General features: G+C 56.4%; 1 protein-coding gene across 3 annotated transcripts in view; it reads right to left on the bottom strand.

The window, feature by feature from the left end:
* SBF2 (SET binding factor 2) overlaps nt 1–19,846 on the bottom strand; it is a 199,356-nt gene that overhangs the window by 109,549 nt on the left and 69,961 nt on the right. For all 3 annotated transcript variants that reach the window (XM_044269533.1, XM_044269534.1, XM_044269536.1), the window contains exon 3: nt 10,609–10,746. In XM_044269533.1, coding sequence (XP_044125468.1) covers nt 10,609–10,746 — 138 coding nt within the window. The remainder of the gene's footprint in view (nt 1–10,608; nt 10,747–19,846) is intronic.

Here is a 19,846-nt window from a genome sequence, read left to right as displayed (position 1 = left end):
AGAGGCCGGGGCAGAGGAGGTCAGAGGGGACAAGAGGCCGTGGGCAGAGGGAGGTCAGAGGGGACAAGAGGCGGGCAGAGGAGGTCAGAGGGGACAAGAGGCCGGGGCTGTGCGGTCAGAGGGGACAAGAGGCCGGGGCTGTGCAGGCAGAGAGGACAAGAGGCCGGGGCAGTGCGGTCAGAGGGGACAAGAGGCCGGGGCAGAGGAGGTCAGAGGGGACAAGAGGCCGGGGCTGTGCAGGCAGAGAGGACAAGAGGCCGGGGCAGTGCGGTCAGAGGGGACAAGAGGCAGGGGCAGAGGAGGTCAGAGGGGGACAAGAGGCCGGGGCTGTGCGGTCAGAGGGGACAAGAGGCCGGGGCAGAGGAGGTCAGAGGGGACAAGAGGCCGGGGCAGTGCGGTCAGAGGGGACAAGAGGCCGGGGCAGAGGAGGTCAGAGGGGACAAGAGGCCGGGGCTGTGCAGGCAGAGAGGACAGAGGCCGGGGCAGTGCGGTCAGAGGGGACAAGAGGCCGGGGCAGAGGAGGTCAGAGGGGACAAGAGGCCGGGGCAGAGGAGGTCAGAGGGACAAGAGGCCGGGGCAGAGGAGGTCAGAGGGGACAAGAGGCCGGGGCAGAGGAGGTCAGAGGGGACAAGAGGCCGGGGCAGAGGAGGTCAGAGGGGACAAGAGGCCGGGGCAGAGGAGGTCAGAGGGGACAAGAGGCCGGGGCAGAGGAGGTCAGAGGGGACAAGAGGCCGGGGCAGAGGAGGTCAGAGGGGACAAGAGGCCGGGGCAGAGGAGGTCAGAGGGGACAAGAGGCCGGGGCAGAGGAGGTCAGAGGGGACAAGAGGCCGGGGCAGAGGAGGTCAGAGGGGACAAGAGGCCGGGGCAGAGGAGGTCAGAGGGGACAAGAGGCCGGGGCAGAGGAGGTCAGAGGGGACAAGAGGCCGGGGCAGAGGAGGTCAGAGGGGACAAGAGGCCGGGCAGAGGAGGTCAGAGGGGACAAGAGGCCGGGGCAGAGCGGTCAGAGGGGACAAGAGGCCGGGGCAGAGCGGTCAGAGGGGACAAGAGGCCGGGGCAGTGCGGTCAGAGGGGACAAGAGGCCGGGGCAGAGGAGGTCAGAGGGGACAAGAGGCCGGGGCAGAGGAGGTCAGAGGGGACAAGAGGCCGGGGCAGAGGAGGTCAGAGGGGACAAGAGGCCGGGGCAGAGGAGGTCAGAGGGGACAAGAGGCCGAGGCAGTGCGGTCAGAGGGGACAAGAGGCCGGGGCAGAGGAGGTCAGAGGGGACAAGAGGCCGGGGCAGTGCGGTCAGAGGGGACAAGAGGCCGGGGCAGAGGAGGTCAGAGGGGACAAGAGGCCGGGGCAGTGCGGTCAGAGGGGACAAGAGGCCGGGGCAGAGGAGGTCAGAGGGGACAAGAGGCCGGGGCAGTGCGGTCAGAGGGGACAAGAGGCCGGGGCAGTGCGGTCAGAGGCCGGGGCAAGGAGGCCGGGGCTGTGCAGGCAGAGAGGACGGGGCAGAGCGAGAGATGCAAATAGACGGCTGTTTATTCCTACCTCTCGGGGTTAAACAGACGGGCAGTGCGGTCAGAGGCCGGGGCTGTGCAGGCAGAGAGGACAAGAGGCCGGGGCAGAGGAGGTCAGAGGGGACAAGAGGCCGGGGCTGTGCAGGCAGAGAGGACAAGAGGCCGGGGCAGAGGAGGTCAGAGGGGACAAGAGGCCGGGGCAGAGGAGGTCAGAGGGGACAAGAGGCCGGGGCTGTGTGGTCAGAGGGGACAAGAGGCCGGGGCTGTGCGGTCAGAGGGGACAAGAGGCCGGGGCTGTGCGGTCAGAGGGGACAAGAGGCCGGGGCAGAGCGGTCAGAGGGGACAAGAGGCCGGGGCAGAGCGGTCAGAGGGGACAAGAGGCCGGGGCAGAGCGGTCAGAGGGGACAAGAGGCCGGGGCAGAGCGGTCAGAGGGGACAAGAGGCCGGGGCAGAGCGGTCAGAGGGGACAAGAGGCCGGGGCAGAGCGGGCAGAGAGGACAAGAGGCCGGGGCAGAGCGGGCAGAGAGGACAAGAGGCCGGGGCAGTGCGGTCAGAGGGGACAAGAGGCCGGGGCAGAGGAGGTCAGAGGGGACAAGAGGCCGGGGCAGAGGAGGTCAGAGGGGACAAGAGGCCGGGGCTGTGCAGGCAGAGAGGACAAGAGGCCGGGGCAGTGCGGTCAGAGGGGACAAGAGGCCAGGGCAGAGGAGGTCAGAGGGGACAAGAGGCCGGGGCTGTGCAGGCAGAGAGGACAAGAGGCCGGGGCAGTGCGGTCAGAGAGGACAAGAGGCCGGGGCAGTGCGGTCAGAGGGGACAAGAGGCCGGGGCAGAGGAGGTCAGAGGGGACAAGAGGCCGGGGCTGTGCAGGCAGAGAGGACAAGAGGCCGGGGCTGTGCGGTCAGAGGGGACAAGAGGCCGGGGCAGTGCGGTCAGAGGGGACAAGAGGCCGGGGCAGAGCGGTCAGAGGGGACAAGAGGCCGGGGCAGAGCGGTCAGAGGGAGCAAGAGGCCGGGGCAGAGGAGGTCAGAGGGGACAAGAGGCCGGGGCAGAGGAGGTCAGAGGGGACAAGAGGCCGGGGCAGAGGAGGTCAGAGGGGACAAGAGGCCGGGGCAGAGGAGGTCAGAGGGGACAAGAGGCCGGGGCAGAGCGGTCAGAGGGGACAAGAGGCCGGGGCAGAGGAGGTCAGAGCGGTCAGAGATAAATGCCGGGGCAGAGCGGTCAGAGATAAATGCCGGGGCAGAGAGGACAAGAGGACGGGGCAGAGAAGACAGGTGACTGCATGAAGGAGAAGGATAGGAAGGGAGAGAATAGAAAGGGAGGAAGGGTAAAGTAAGGAGAACAGCCAGAAGGAGGAATGAAGAGAAGTTCAGTGAACAGAAGGAGGAAGGAAATGATGGAAGAAGAGAGGAAAATTAAGCAGTGAGAATAGAAGAGAGGAAGAATGGAGGAAATGAGGGGGGAGAAGATGGTGGAGCAAGGAGAACAGGAGTCAGATGAAACAAGGAAAGCAAGAAGAAGAGAAGCAGGACCCAGAGAGGAGAAGATGGAAGACGACAGGAAGAGGAGAGATGGATGGAAGGAGAATGGAGGGAGGAAAGGAGAGAACAAGGAAGAAAATGACGGAAGACAAGAGGAAGGAGAAGCAAGAAGAGACGAAAGGAAATGAAAATGGTCGAAGTGTCAACCTGTCACGGAGGGTTGTCATTTGGCCCCTGGGGAGCCCGCATTGGGGCAGTCGCGTCCCGCTGACCGGGGGCCGGTGTTTGGAGCTGCCCCGTTATGTGAACAATTCACAGAATCTGCAACATTTTTCTTGGAACAGAAACAAAAATAAAGAAAACAAAGCAGAAGCGAAGAAATTCTCCAATATTGAAAAATTCTATTCAATTATTGAATTTGTGGGGAATTGCGCAAGTTTCCAGCCAGCGTTCCGTCTCCGGCTCCATCACATGGGGACGGCGTCCGAAGACAGTCCACAAGGGAGGAGTACAATGCTGGACAGGGCGAGCGGCGCGGGATTCTGGAGCGTACGGGAGGTGATCGCAGTGATCCCGTCTCTCCGCGACGCTCGGACAACCGAGCCAAAACACATCATCAACATAAGCAGAAACAGACCGCGAAGCAAGGAGCCGGCGACACAACAGACCAGCAAGAGCGCGCCACCCCAGAGGGACGCACGCAAACACGTAGCGGGCGCTGCAGGGCGCCTGGGGACCACTCACATCTGCAGAAGAAAGGGAAATCACTACAAGACCAAGGCCGCATGCACATTTCAGGCAGGACACCGCGATCTCTAGGAGCACGGATTCCGTCAAACGCCTGTTGTGCCCAGACCTCAATACGTACAAAACAACGTGGAAATAAATCTGATGCCGTCAGAGACGGGACGCACACGGCCATGACTGCTGCCAGGTTACTGCGAGCGGCGTGCCGGGGGTCCTCTCTCCGATGTGGTTGTCAGGTAGCGAGTGGCAGGTTAGTCGGCTCTTCAGCCCAAGGAAGGGGAGAAGACGGGCAGAAACGCCCTATTAATCCGATTTGTGCATTAATGGAGAAGGTCTTCCACAGGTTCACGCCTGCGCAGACAATCGCTGGCGGAGTCGGGCGGCCAGAGATTGGGCATTCCTTGGTGAGCTGCAGAAAGCAGCGGAGAGTTCAAACTTACTTTTTAGATTTTTTCTAACCCGTTCTGCCAGTTATCTTAAAACCAAGCTCTTGTTATTTTCATATTTTCTCTCCTTATTCCTGTTTCACACAAAAGACAACCCATCAGGAACAAATGGGGCCACGGGATGGGGTATGGAGGCCTGTGCGTGGCTCATGGCGAGTGCAGGTGGGGCTAGGCAACCGGAGAATCGGCGAGACACAAACCGCAGCATGCAGTCCCCCACTGGTCTGCATACGGATCTTCTACTAAATGGGGCCACGGGATGGAGGCCTGTGCGTGGCTTATGGCGAGTGCAGGTGGGGCTAGACAACCGGAGAATCGGCGAGACACAAACCGCAGCATGCAGTCCCCCACTGGTCTGCATACGGATCTTCTACTAAATGGGGCCACGGGATGGGGTATGGAGGCCTGTGCGTGGCTCATGGCGAGTGCAGGTGGGGCTAGGCAACCGGAGAATCGGCGAGACACAAACCGCAGCATGCAGTCCCCCACTGGTCTGCATACGGATCTTCTACTAAATGGGGCCACGGGATGGGGTATGGAGGCCTGTGCGTGGCTCATGGCGAGTGCAGGTGGGGCTAGGCAACCGGAGAATCGGCGAGACACAAACCGCAGCATGCAGTCCCCCACTGGTCTGCATACGGATCTTCTACTAAATGGGGCCACGGGATGGGGTATGGAGGCCTGTGCGTGGCTCATGGCGAGTGCAGGTGGGGCTAGGCAACCGGAGAATCGGCGAGACACAAACCGCAGCATGCAGTCCCCCACTGGTCTGCATACGGATCTTCTACTAAATGGGGCCACGGGATGGAGGCCTGTGCGTGGCTTATGGCGAGTGCAGGTGGGGCTAGACAACCGGAGAATCGGCGAGACACAAACCGCAGCATGCAGTCCCCCACTGGTCTGCATACGGATCTTCTACTAAATGGGGCCACGGGATGGGGTATGGAGGCCTGTGCGTGGCTCATGGCGAGTGCAGGTCGGGCTAGACAACCGGAGAATCGGCGAGACACAAACCGCAGCATGCAGTCCCCCACTGGTCTGCATACGGATCTAGTACTAAATGGGGCCACGGGATGGAGGCCTGTGCGTGGCTTATGGCGAGTGCAGGTGGGGCTAGACAACCGGAGAATCGGCGAGACACAAACCGCAGCATGCAGTCCCCCACTGGTCTGCATACGGATCTTCTACTAAATGGGGCCACGGGATGGGGCATGGAGGCCTGTGCGTGGCTCAGGGCGAGTGCAGGTGGGGCTAGACAACCGGAGAATCGGCGAGACACAAACCGCAGCATGCAGTCCCCCACTGGTCTGCATACGGATCTTCTACTAAATGCGGCCACGGGATGGGGTATGGAGGCCTGTGCATGGCTTATGGCGAGTGCAGGTGGGGCTAGGCAACCGGAGAATCGGCAAGACACAAACCGCAGCATGCAGTCCCCCACTGGTCTGCATACGGATCTTCTACTAAATGGGGCCACGGGATGGGGCATGGAGGCCTGTGCGTGGCTCAGGGCGAGTGCAGGTGGGGCTAGACAACCGGAGAATCGGCGAGACACAAACCGCAGCATGCAGTCCCCCACTGGTCTGCATACGGATCTTCTACTAAATGGGGCCACGGGATGGGGTATGGAGGCCTGTGCGTGGCTTATGGCGAGTGCAGGTGGGGCTAGACAACCAGAGAATCGGCGAGACACAAACCGCAGCATGCAGTCCCCCACTGGTCTGCATACGGATCTTCTACTAAATGGGGCCACGGGATGGGGTATGGAGGCCTGTGCGTGGCTTATGGCGAGTGCAGGTGGGGCTAGACAACCGGAGAATCGGCGGGACACAAACCGCAGCACGCAGTCCCCCACTGGTCTGCATACGGATCTTCTACTAAATGCGGCCACGGGATGGGGCATGGAGGCCTGTGCGTGGCTTATGGAGAGTGCAGGAAGGGCTAGAGAACCGGAGAATCGGCAGGACACAAACCGCAGCACGCAGTCCCCCACTGGTCTGCATACGGATCATCTACTAAATGTGGCCACGGGATGGAGTATGGAGGCCTGTGCGTGGCTCAGGGCGAGTGCAGGTGGGGCTAGACAACCGGAGAATCGGCGGGACACAAACCGCAGCATGCAGTCCCCCACTGGTCTGCATACGGATCATCTACTAAATGTGGCCACGGGATGGAGTATGGAGGCCTGTGCGTGGCTCAGGGCGAGTGCAGGTGGGGCTAGACAACCGGAGAATCGGCGGGACACAAACCGCAGCATGCAGTCCCCCACTGGTCTGCATACATTTCGTCCACATCCGGCAGCCCGAGACAAGCGGGAGCTCATGGAGACGTGTGCCGAATATCTCCTTAATGAGGCCCAAACCTACAATTTAATGCATTCTGCTAATTTGCATAGAAAGCGAATAACCCAGTTTCTACGCGGTTTACCCGGGTCCGATCTCTTGTAACCAGGTAAAGGATGTGCTGCAAATGAGGCCAGAAATCTGCCAGCGGCGCCCGCCTGCGACATCGGCCCCTGGAGTCTCCGGAATGTTCTCCATCCCAGGGACGTCAATCACGGCGGAGCCTCTTTAAGACTGATTAGCGGCGAGAGCCCAATAAACAAGAGGTCGCGCTCCGGAAATCTCACTGTTTACATTTTCAGAGCCGCTCGTTCCATGGATGACATAAGGATGATTGGGCTGAAGCCCGCGCAGGAATGTGGTAAGAGAAACACTGGGGCACGGACGATAAACCAGACGCTCGGCCAAGTTTATAATTTGGCGAACTTTGTCTTATTGCCTAAACATGGCGGCTGACATACCGTTCATTGGGCGGTAAGCCAAAAACGTCTGCCGGCGTACAGGAGACTTCGGTCAGGGAGCAGACGGACACGATCAGCGAGTGACGGCGGCGCAGGTGAGGACAGCGGGAAATACAGGAACAACTGCGACTACGATGGAGAACGCGGCGCTCGTGCCAGGCGGGGTTTCTGTTACTCACAGCATCAATGTCCACGGTCGGACAATCCTACAACACTGACCGACTACGAGGATAGGGAGAAAATCGCCATTGATATCTATCGCTGCATGCTTCTTAGCAGCATGTAATTTCCCCAAAAAGGAACAGCAGAATTGTAAACGCAGCATTGAGTGTGACTAGAGCACAAGGCGCGTGCATACCAGATGGTTATAAAGATGTAATGGTGAAAAGGGGAGGTCTGAGGAGCGTCCATCATGGGGGAGCGCGGTCAGCGGGGGGCCCGGCGCGCATCTTCCACCTTCTGCTGCTAATTATGTGCAAGAGAAAGAAATACCGCGGAATTCCTAATACCGCTCACCGCGAGATTAACGAGCGAGCGCGTGGCAATCAGACACCGCTACCGAGTTCTGGAAACTTGGGTCTGGAGTCCGAGGGATCGGGGGTCAGAACAATTAGGTTAGAAACGCTTCCGCATGACGGGATCCTCCAGGGCGGGCACTTCACTGCAACGGCGTGGACTGGTCTCCATACTATAGGCAGAGAGATCTGCGCAACCCACGAGCGCTTCACTGCAACGGCGTGGACTGGTCTCCATACTATAGGCAGAGAGCTCTGCGCAACCCACGAGCGCTTCACTGCAACGGCGTGGACTGGTCTCCATACTATAGGCAGAGAGCTCTGCGCAACCCACGAGCGCTTCACTGCAACGGCGTGGACTGGTCTCCATACTATAGGCAGAGAGATCTGCGCAACCCACGAGCGCTTCACTGCAACCGCGTGGACTGGTCGCCACACTATAGGCAGAGAGCTCTGCGCAACCCACGAGCGCTTCACTGCAACCGCGTGGACTGGTCTCCACACTATAGGCAGAGAGCTCTGCACAACCCACGAGCGCTTCACTGCAACGGCGTGGACTGGTCTCCATACTATAGGCAGAGAGATCTGCGCAACCCACGAGCGCTTCACTGCAACCGCGTGGACTGGTCTCCACACTATAGGCAGAGAGCTCTGCGCAACCCACGAGCGCTTCACTGCAACGGCGTGGACTGGTCTCCACACTATAGGCAGAGAGCTCTGCGCAACCCACGAGCGCTTCACTGCAACGGCGTGGACTGGTCTCCATACTATAGGCAGAGAGATCTGCGCAACCCACGAGCGCTTCACTGCAACCGCGTGGACTGGTCTCCATACTATAGGCAGAGAGATCTGCACAACCCACGAGCGCTTCACTGCAACGGCGTGGACTGGTCTCCATACTATAGGCAGAGAGATCTGCGCAACCCACGAGCGCTTCACTGCAACCGCGTGGACTGGTCGCCACACTATAGGCAGAGAGCTCTGCGCAACCCACGAGCGCTTCACTGCAACCGTGTGGACTGGTCTCCACACTATAGGCAGAGAGCTCTGCGCAACCCACGAGCGCTTCACTGCAACCGCGTGGACTGGTCTCCACACTATAGGCAGAGAGCTCTGCGCAACCCACGAGCGCTTCACTGCAACCGCGTGGACTGGTCTCCATACTATAGGCAGAGAGCTCTGCGCAACCCACGAGCGCTTCACTGCAACCGCGTGGACTGGTCTCCACACTATAGGCAGAGAGCTCTGCACAACCCACGAGCGCTTCACTGCAACGGCGTGGACTGGTCTCCACACTATAGGCAGAGAGCTCTGCGCAACCCACGAGCGCTTCACTGCAACCGCGTGGACTGGTCGCCACACTATAGGCAGAGAGATCTGCGCAACCCACGAGCGCTTCACTGCAACCGCGTGGACTGGTCGCCACACTATAGGCAGAGAGCTCTGCGCAACCCACGAGCGCTTCACTGCAACCGCGTGGACTGGTCTCCATACTATAGGCAGAGAGATCTGCGCAACCCACGAGCGCTTCACTGCAACGGCGTGGACTGGTCTCCACACTATAGGCAGAGAGCTCTGCGCAACCCACGAGCGCTTCACTGCAACGGCGTGGACTGGTCTCCATACTATAGGCAGAGAGCTCTGCGCAACCCACGAGCGCTTCACTGCAACGGCGTGGACTGGTCTCCATACTATAGGCAGAGAGATCTGCGCAACCCACCATCAGTCACCTCTGGCCAAACTCAAAGGTAAGTGTTGTCGTCAACTCACCCCTCATGGGCACCCCCCCGCCCGGCTGCCCACCCCTCATGGGCACCACCCCGCCCGGCTGCCCACCCCTCATGGGCACCACCCCGACCGGCTGCCCACCCCCCATGGGCACCACCCCGACCGGCTGCCCACCCCCCATGGGCACCACCCCGACCGGCTGCCCACCCCCCATGGGCACCCCCCCGCCCGGCTGCCCACCCCCCATGGGCACCCCCCCGCCCGGCTGCCCACCCCCCATGGGCACCACCCCGCCCGGCTGCCCACCCCTCATGGGCACCACCCCGCCCGGCTGCCCACCCCTCATGGGCACCACCCCCCCGGCTGCCCACCCTCATGGGCACCACCCCCCCTCATGGGCACCACCCCCCCCGGCTGCCCACCCCTCATGGGCACCACCCCCCCGGCTGCCCACCCCTCATGGGCACCACCCCCCCGGCTGCCCACCCCTCATGGGCACGCCTCTCCAGCTCCCCCGGCTGCCAACACTTTTAGGGACATTTTAGGCAGGCAACCCTCATGGGGACACTTCTGGAAACCAACTCTCACCCCAGGACACTGCCAACTGCAAACCCACTTAAAGGGGCCCCCGACGGCCCACCATCTTTTGGATACTCCTTGCTGCCCCCTGGGGACATCCTCTGCTGCCCCCCTAATAAGGACACTCCTGGCTGCCGCCCCTCCACTCCGTGCACCACCTGACGTATACGGCAGATCTATCTCGATGTAACCCGTCCAGCGATGATTCAATTTAGAACTGGACGGTGAATGGAATTCCAGCCCCGCGACCCCCGCGCCAAATCCGTCCTATCAGTAAGTATGGGTGCGGGGGAGGATTGATTTCAGCGCTTATTAAGGGATTAGTAAGAAGGACTAAGAGGCCAAAACGTGACTTATGGCAGAAAGAGCAGGACGCGTCCACCATGACCGAGGCGTCATCTCGGGGGGCGATGCATGAACTCATCTCACCGGGGAGAGAAGACGAGAACAACAGCTTCTAATTCCAGATATAGTCTAAAAATACCAGCACAGCAGGGTCCGGGCGTGACCCCCAACACGAGGGGCTACGATCAGACCTCAGCATTGTGCAACGGCGCTGCATCCAGTACGTGGCGAAAGTCCTCATCACAGCTGGGAGGTTTGTTACAATGTATCAGTGTAGAAACCGGCTGCAGAAATCTCCTTCTCTACCAGGACACACGGTAACAGACCCGACTGGCTCAGGAAAAATTAGTTCCCATTCACTGATCGCAAGCGGAGATCTTGAAAATTGAGGGAATGAATCTGCAGGAGTTAATAGTCATATGGACACATGCTTTACAGAATTCACGCCCTGGTCCATCAGAACCGTCTCACCTGCAGGTTGATCTCCGCCTCGTAGAACGTCAGACAAGAGCAATAATGGCGGTCCGAGTCGATATCCGTTAAGACGACAACGAAGAATGTGGGTTGTTTCCGCTCGCGTGAAAGCTGCCATCCCGCCGGCTGACAAAACTGCGGAGAAAAGAGAAAGACGCGTCAGACACAAGACCAGGAGCACGACCGCGGACGATTCTCCGCTATGTACCTCTCACCTCCACGAGATCAGCGCACTGCTCTCCTGAAACCCTCTGTGCTGCTGGGAGGACCCTGCTCCTTCCACTATGTAACTCTCAGCCTGTGACCTCCACAAGATCAGCGCACTGCTCTCCTGAAACCCTCTGTGCTGCTGGGAGGACCCTGCTCCTTCCACTATGCAACTCTCACCTCCACGAGATCAGCGCACTGCTCTCCTGAAACCCTCTGTGCTGCTGGGAGGACCCTGCTCCTTCCACTATGTAACTCTCACCTGCACGAGATCAGCGCACTGCTCTCCTGAAACCCTCTGTGCTGCTGGGAGGACCCTGCTCCTTCCACTATGTAACTCTCACCTGCACGAGATCAGCGCACTGCTCTCCTGAAACCCTCTGTGCTGCTGGGAGGACCCTGCTCCTTCCACTATGTAACTCTCACCTGCACGAGATCAGCGCACTGCTCTCCTGAAACCCTCTGTGCTGCTGGGAGGACCCTGCTCCTTCCACTATGTAACTCTCACCTGCACGAGATCAGCGCACTGCTCTCCTGAAACCCTCTGTGCTGCTGGGAGGACCCTGCTCCTTCCACTATGTAACTCTCACCTGCACGAGATCAGCGCACTGCTCTCCTGAAACCCTCTGTGCTGCTGGGAGGACCCTGCTCCTTCCACTATGTAACTCTCACCTGCACGAGATCAGCGCACTGCTCTCCTGAAACCCTCTGTGCTGCTGGGAGGACCCTGCTCCTTCCACTATGTACCTCTCACCTCCACGAGATCAGCGCACTGCTCTCCTGAAACCCTCTGTGCTGCTGGGAGGACCCTGCTCCTTCCACTATGTAACTCTCACCTGCTCGAGATCAGCGCACTGCTCTCCTGAAACCCTCTGTGCTGCTGGGAGGACCCTGCTCCTTCCACTATGTAACTCACCTCCACGAGATCAGCGCACTGCTCTCCTGAAACCCTCTGTGCTGCTGGGAGGACCCTGCTCCTTCCACTATGTAACTCTCACCTCCACGAGATCAGCACACTGCTCTCCTGAAACCCTCTGTGCTCCTGGGAGGACCCTGCTCCTTCCACTATGTAACTCTCAGCCTGTGACCTCCACGAGATCAGCGCACTGCTCTCCTGAAACCCTCTGTGCTGCTGGGAGGACCCTGCTCCTTCCACTATGTAACTCTCACCTCCACGAGATCAGCGCACTGCTCTCCTGAAATACTCTGTGCTGCTGGGAGGACCCTGCTCCTTCCACTATGTAACACTCACCTCCACGAGATCAGCGCACTGCTCTCCTGAAACCCTCTGTGCTGCTGGGAGGACCCTGCTCCTTCCACTATGTAACTCTCACCTGCACGAGATCAGCGCACTGCTCTCCTGAAACCCTCTGTGCTGCTGGGAGGACCCTGCTCCTTCCACTATGTAACTCTCACCTCCACGAGATCAGCACACTGCTCTCCTGAAACCCTCTGTGCTCCTGGGAGGACCCTGCTCCTTCCACTATGTAACTCTCAGCCTGTGACCTCCACGAGATCAGCGCACTGCTCTCCTGAAACCCTCTGTGCTGCTGGGAGGACCCTGCTCCTTCCACTATGTAACTCACAGCCTGTGATCTCCACGAGATCAGCTCACTGCTCTCCTGAAACCCTCTGTGCTGCTGGGAGGACCCTGCTCCTTCCACTATGTAACTCACCTCCACAAGATCAGCGCACTGCTCTCCTGAAACCCTCTGGGCTGCTGGGAGGACCCTGCTCCTTCCACTATGTAACTCACCTCCACAAGATCAGCGCACTGCTCCCCTTGAAATACTCTGTGCTGCTGGGAGGACCCTGCTCCTTCCACTATGCAACTCTCACCTCCACAGGATCAGCACACTGCTCTCCTGAAACCCTCTGTGCTGCTGGGAGGACCCTGCTCCTTACACTATGTACCTCTCACCTCCACAAGATCAGCGCACTGCTCCCCTGAAACCCTCTGTGCTGCTGGGAGGACCCTGCTCCTTCCACTATGTAACTCTCAGCCTGTGACCTCCACAGGATCAGCACACTGCTCTCCTGAAACCCTCTGGGCTGCTGGGAGGACCCTGCTCCTTCCACTATGTAACTCACCTCCACAAGATCAGCGCACTGCTCCCCTTGAAATACTCTGTGCTGCTGGGAGGACCCTGCTCCTTCCACTATGCAACTCTCACCTCCACAGGATCAGCACACTGCTCTCCTGAAACCCTCTGTGCTGCTGGGAGGACCCTGCTCCTTACACTATGTACCTCTCACCTCCACAAGATCAGCGCACTGCTCTCCTGAAACCCTCTGTGCTGCTGGGAGGACCCTGCTCCTTCCACTATGTAACTCTCAGCCTGTGACCTCCACAGGATCAGCACACTGCTCTCCTGAAACCCTCTGTGCTACTGGGAGGACCCTGCTCCTTCCACTATGTAACTCTCAGCCTGTGACCTCCACAGGATCAGCACACTCCTCTCCTGAAACCCTCTGTGCTACTGGGAGGACCCTGCTCCTTCCACTATGTAACACTCATCCTGTGACCTCCACAGGATCAGCACACTGCTCTCCTGAAATCCTCTGTGCTGCTGGGAGGACCCTGCTCCTTCCACTATGTAACTCTCAGCCTGTGATCTCCACAAGATCAGCACACTGCTCTCCTGAAATCCTCTGTGCTGCTGGGAGGACCCTGCTCCTTCCACTATGTAACTCTCAGCCTGTGACCTCCACAAGATCAGCACACTCCTCTCCTGAAATCCTCTGTGCTGCTGGGAGGACCCTGCTCCTTCCACTATGTAACTCTCAGCCTGTGACCTCCACAAGATCAGCACACTGCTCTCCTGAAACCCTCTGTGCTGCTGGGAGGACCCTGATCCTTCCACTATGTAACTCTCAGCCTGTGATCTCCACAAGATCAGCGCACTGCTCTCCTGAAACCCTCTGTGCTGCTGGGAGGACCCTGCTCCTTCCACTATGTAACTCTCAGCCTGTGATCTCCACAAGATCAGCGCACTGCTCTCCTGAAACCCTCTGTGCTGCTGGGAGGACCCTGCTCCTTCCACTATGTACCTCTCAGCCTGTGACCTCCACAACATCAGCACACTCCTCTCCTGAAATCCTCTGTGCTGCTGGGACCCTGCGAATTTCATTATGTAACTCTGAGGCACTTGTGGACAGTTTTTTAGCCTCTAGCTGCTGCCATTCACTGACAGCATGCAGAGATCATTACAACAGAGAAGATTGGAGACAAACTATATATTAACACCAGTACCACAGGGGTCCATCCAACCTGATCCTCTCATTACTGATTTGGGGGAGGGGGGGGGGGGGCAACATCTGTACCAATCAGGATTTAAATTGTGTTAAAGTGTATAAAGCTCATCTGTCAGCAGTTCTGTCCCTGTGACCCCGCCTGTGCCATGTGCTCCTGGCGGCTGAAGACACCCTTGTCGGTCCCGTGTTCACATGCGCCCGCATTGCTGAGAAACATGAGGTTTTAATACATGAAAAGGAGCCTCTAGGAGCAACGGGGGCGTTACCATTACACCTAGAGGCTCCGCCCTCTCTGCACTCTGACTGGACCAGGCAGTGGAAACATCATCACACCTGGTCCTGTCAGAGTGCAGTGAGGGCGGGCCTCTAGGTGTAATGGTAACGCCCCCGTTGCTCCTAGAGGCTCCTTTTCATGTATTAAAACCTCATGTTTCTCAGCAATGCGGGCGCATGTGAACACGGGACCGACAAGGGTGTCTTCAGCCGCCAGGAGCACATGGCACAGGTCAGCCGGGGTCACAGGGACAGAACTGCTGACAGATGAGCTTCGAATGAAAAGCCTCCGATCCGATGACCCGATCAGGGCAGGAATCGACCCCGTTGGCGGTTCTCATTTTGCGGGCGCCATGACGTCTCCTCTACTACATCTGCACATGGAGACGACCAGGAGCTGCAGCCCAGAAACCTCTGTGGTGAGACCGCAGCCGCCGCTAGAGCCGAGGCGGAAAGGGTTACAGAGGACGGCTTTATCTCTGGCTCCCTGGACCTGCCTGCAGCGCTGCAAGTCCCCGGAGCGAACAGCTGCCCAAAAACATTTTATGATCCATACGAGAACCATTCAGAAGAACATCGCGGCCAACACATTCCATGAAGAATGATGTGTGCTGTATTTGACTAAAGACCACCGCCAATTAGTACTATTAGTACAAATCGGATGGTATACACAAAGCTGGCAAGACTGCTGTCCTCATACAAATGTGACCAGTCATTTACGTGAGACGGGTCACTACTGATGATCATCAAGTGAGGGCCACATAACTGCTAGTTAAAACCTAGAACTGCCCCCCGACATGTTTTGCCAGTCTCGCTGGCTTCCTCAGGGGTAACGGGCAGCAATGAATAAACTCGGCACCGGAGGCCTAAATGATGTACCTTGTGATTGACAGGATCGCCTAGCCTATCCATGGCATATGTAAAAGAGTACCAGTGCCAATTGCTGTGAGAGGAGCGGACCGGCGTCATCTCCCCGCGCCACACCTCTCCATCGACATCATCACAGCGTGACACCGCCACAGCGAGACTGGCAAAACATGTCGGGGGGCAGTTCTAGGTTTTAACTAGCAGTTATGTGGCCCTCACTTGATGATCATCAGTAGTGACCCGTCTCACGTAAATGACTGGTCACATTTGTATGAGGACAGCAGTCTTGCCAGCTTTGTGTATACCATCCGATTTGTACTAATAGTACTAATTGGCGGTGGTCTTTAGTGAAATACAGCACACATCAGTCTGAATGCACTGACATTAATCTGGTCAGGCCAATGTCAGTATAGGCCACATTAGTACAGCGATCGCCTCTGGTTAGTGTGAAACTGCACCATGATAAAGTCCCAAGTTTGTTGAAGGCAGATGCAATAAATCCTCCTCAACAGAGGGTAGTATCAGTCAATTGCCACCTTCTGTGCTGTTAACCAGATCCGTTGGTAGCAGGGTTTTTGGGACGTCAGAATATACCCAATTGACACCAAGTAGTCTTTTGGTTTGTTTAGAACAAGCCTAGTTGTATAGTGGGTGGATGCAATACATCCCCCGATACATCTGATGTGTCACAAACCGTGATTTGTTGCCTATGGGTACTAAGCAATTGGTGTAGTCATGGACACGCTAACATGCGGTCATATATCTTGCTAATGGACAAGTAGCGAGTGTGTCTTGGTCACAGCTATTTCCTTGGCACTACTAGGTTCATTCACCTTTTAGTCCAAGGTGTATTTGTCAAGAGGCCTGCATGCTGGCAAAGTAGTGGATTCACCAGTATCCCAAATCAATATCATTTTTTGTCGATATACAAAATTAATACTACTGTCCTCAACTTTAGAGCCAGCGACTCAATATATCGCCTCTATGTGATGACATACAGTATTTTTTGCGGTGGGCCACAACTGTGTTTTTAATACCACAGTAGTTATTTTGTGTGTTTTTGTCTGTGTCCTTTCTTCAAATGTGATTCACAATGTATAGTGACACTTTTTAACAATGTATCTAATAAAAGTGAAGTATTAATTCGACCCGGGCCAAGATAGGTTTTCATTGCCTGTATAGGCTTTTGTAAATACGTGTTTAATTAACCTTGCCCAGGTTGGTCCTGTAATTATGGATTAGATTACTTATCCTGTACTGATCCTGAGTTACATCCTGTATTATACTCCAGAGCTGCACTCACTATTCTGCTGGTGCAGTCACTGTGTACATACATTACTTATCCTGTACTGATCCTGAGTTACATCCTGTATTATACTCCAGAGCTGCACTCACTATTCTGCTGGTGCAGTCACTGTGTACATACATTACTTATCCTGTACTGATCCTGAGTTACATCCTGTATTATACTCCAGAGCTGCACTCACTATTCTGCTGGCACAGTCACTGTGTACATACATTACTTATCCTGTACTGATCCTGAGTTACATCCTGTATTATACTCCAGAGCTGCACTCACTATTCTGCTGGTGCAGTCACTGTGTACATACATTACTTATCCTGTACTGACCCTGAGTTACATCCTGTATTATACTCCAGAGCTGCACTCACTATTCTGCTGGTGCAGTCACTGTGTACATACATTACTTATCCTGTACTGATCCTGAGTTACATCCTGTATTATACTCCAGAGCTGCACTCACTATTCTGCTGGGCACAGTCACTGTGTACATACATTACTTATCCTGTACTGATCCTCAGTTACATCCTGTATTATACTCCAGAGCTGCACTCACTATTCTGCTGGTGGAGTCACTGTGCACATACATTACTTATCCTGTACTGATCCTGAGTTACATCCTGTATTATACTCCAGAGCTGCACTCCCTATTCTGCTGGTGCAGTCACTGTGTACATACATTACTTATCCTGAGTTACATCCTGTATTATACTCCAGAGCTGCACTCACTATTCTGCTGGTGCAGTCACTGTGTACATACATTACTTATCCTGTACTGATCCTGAGTTACATCCTGTATTATACTCCAGAGCTGCACTCACTATTCTGCTGGCACAGTCACTGTGTACATACATTACTTATCCTGTACTGATCCTGAGTTACATCCTGTATTATACTCCAGAGCTGCACTCACTATTCTGCTGGGGCAGTCACTGTGTACATACATTACTTATCCTGTACTGATCCTGAGTTACATCCTGTATTATACTCCAGAGCTGCACTCACTATTCTGCTGGCACAGTCACTGTGTACATACATTACTTATCCTGTACTGATCCTGAGTTACATCCTGTATTATACTCCAGAGCTGCACTCACTATTCTGCTGGTGCAGTCACTGTGCACATACATTACTTATCCTGTACTGATCCTGAGTTACATCCTGTATTATACTCCAGAGCTGCACTCACTATTCTGCTGGTGCAGTCACCGTGTACATACATTACTTATCCTGTACTGATCCTGAGTTACATCCTGTATTATACTCCAGAGCTGCACTCACTATTCTGCTGGTGCAGTCACTGTGCACATACATTACTTATCCTGTACTGATCCCGAGTTACATCCTGTATTATACTCCAGAGCTGCACTCACTATTCTGCTGGTGCAGTCACTGTGTACATTACTTATCCTGTACTGATCCTGAGTTACATCCTGTATTATACTCCAGAGCTGCACTCACTATTCTGCTGGCGCAGTCACTGTGTACATACATTACTTATCCTGTACTGATCCTGAGTTACATCCTGTATTATACTCCAGAGCTGCGCTCACTATTCTGCTGGTGCAGTCACTGTGTACATACATTACTTATCCTGTACTGATCCTGAGTTTTACATCAGACACGGAGGCTTCATATTGCTTTCTCTTCCTTTACTGATCACCATAGCAGCAAGGAGAAACAAAAAACAAATGCAAATGGTCACCATAGTAACCCATACGTCCCACCCCTACGGCCCCAATATAAGGCTGCGTCCAAGGTGGTACTTCCTCTTTCTTGCTGCTCACCAGATAAGTGACATGTTAATTTTATCTGCTGACTGCTCTATTCCCTAAGTGTTTATTCGTTTTACTGTCTTTTCCCCGGGTTATTTTCTATCCCTGGGGCTTGTTTTTGTTCCTCCCTTTAGGTGGGGTAGGTTTGGTGCAGCGATATATCTTTTATCCTGCTTCCTTGCCCCTTAGGTTTTTCCCTGTCTGGGCAACCTCTGCCTGCCCCAGTATCACGGGGTCCTAATCGCGCGCAGCGTTTTCCCCTGGTACCCTCTCCTTTTGGGGCTCCGTTCGTTCCCTCTCTCCGCTCCTTTCTCCCCTTGGGAGTCTTACTTGGGGGTCCCTTTGTGCCTGGCAGGGTCGCTAGCCTTACCGCCATCTTTGCCTCCCCTGTGCTGGGCCACGCCCCCCGTCTTGCGCGCGTCTGCTGCACGGCTCGGCGGCTTTTTTCTCCCCACTTTCGCGCTCTTTGGCTGGCTGGAGCGAGATCTCGCGAGATCCGGCGGCCATTTTGGTTCCCGTTCCCGCGAGATCTCGCTTCCTCCGGTCTCCTGCGTGCCTGCTGCCGGTTCTCCTGTGCTGCGCTCCGCTCCTCTCGCTCCTGGGGTGATTAACCCCTCATTTATCTAGCGCGGCTTACTTTGTGCCTCTGGCTCTCCTCCCAGCCCTCCTCCTACAGGTACCCTGTTCCTTTTGCTTGACCAGCATGGACCCCTCTGCCCAATCCCCCCCCGCCCCCCTCCCTGGCAATGCTAGTCTCCCTGGCTCAGACTCACAGGCGCAGCTCATCCAGCGCTCTGTGTCTGATGCAATCCTACAGGCTATGGGTTCCATGTCCACTGTTTTGTCCCAGACCATCTCCCAGGCCCTGTCTGCACACCCCCTAGCTGGGGCCAGACTTGCTCCCCCTGAGACTGCACAGCACTCGTTTGCTGCTGAACCTCCTGTTGGACAGGAGACAATGACCGGTGTGTTGATGACCACCCCAGACGACGCGCTGAGGTCGCGTAAGAGAGCTTGTCCCCGCCAGGCTGATAAATCGCGGGTGTGGAAACACGCTAGAGCCCTAGCGGATGCCGTCTCTGACTCGGATCTGGGTTCGGGCCCGGAGGATCCGGCAGAGGCTACTGATTTTTCTGAGGAGGATGACTCCCCTCGGGGTTCCGACCCCATTGCCACTCCCCCTGCTGTGCCTTTAACTAAGGATTCCTCCTCTGCCTCTGCTGACAATTTCCCTTTGGATTCCTCCGGGGCTCCCATGTTTGATCCTGAGGCCCTCCACCATCCCAGATCGGCGGAGTGGCTCCCCGATTCCCAAATTAGCAGTTACCTGGAGCATTGGGCCCGCCGTCCTCTGTCCAAGGAGGCGCGCAGTAAACTGCGGGCTGAGTGCCCTCGGCCCATTATACCCCATAAAGTCTGCGACACGCCCGTCGTGGATCCAAAGATGACCCAATTTTTGTCTAAGTCGGGGTGGAATGCCAAGAAGGGCTTGGACTCGGCCCTTAGAGGCTGCCAGGACAAGCTCCTGGATATTTTCGGTCCACTGGCAAAAATTATG

The sequence above is a fragment of the Bufo gargarizans genome, chromosome 10, assembly GCF_014858855.1.
Source record: "Bufo gargarizans isolate SCDJY-AF-19 chromosome 10, ASM1485885v1, whole genome shotgun sequence".
NCBI classification, from domain to species: domain Eukaryota; kingdom Metazoa; phylum Chordata; class Amphibia; order Anura; family Bufonidae; genus Bufo; species Bufo gargarizans.
Note: the sequence above shows the minus strand (reverse complement) of the source record. Positions and strands in the feature narration are given on the sequence as shown.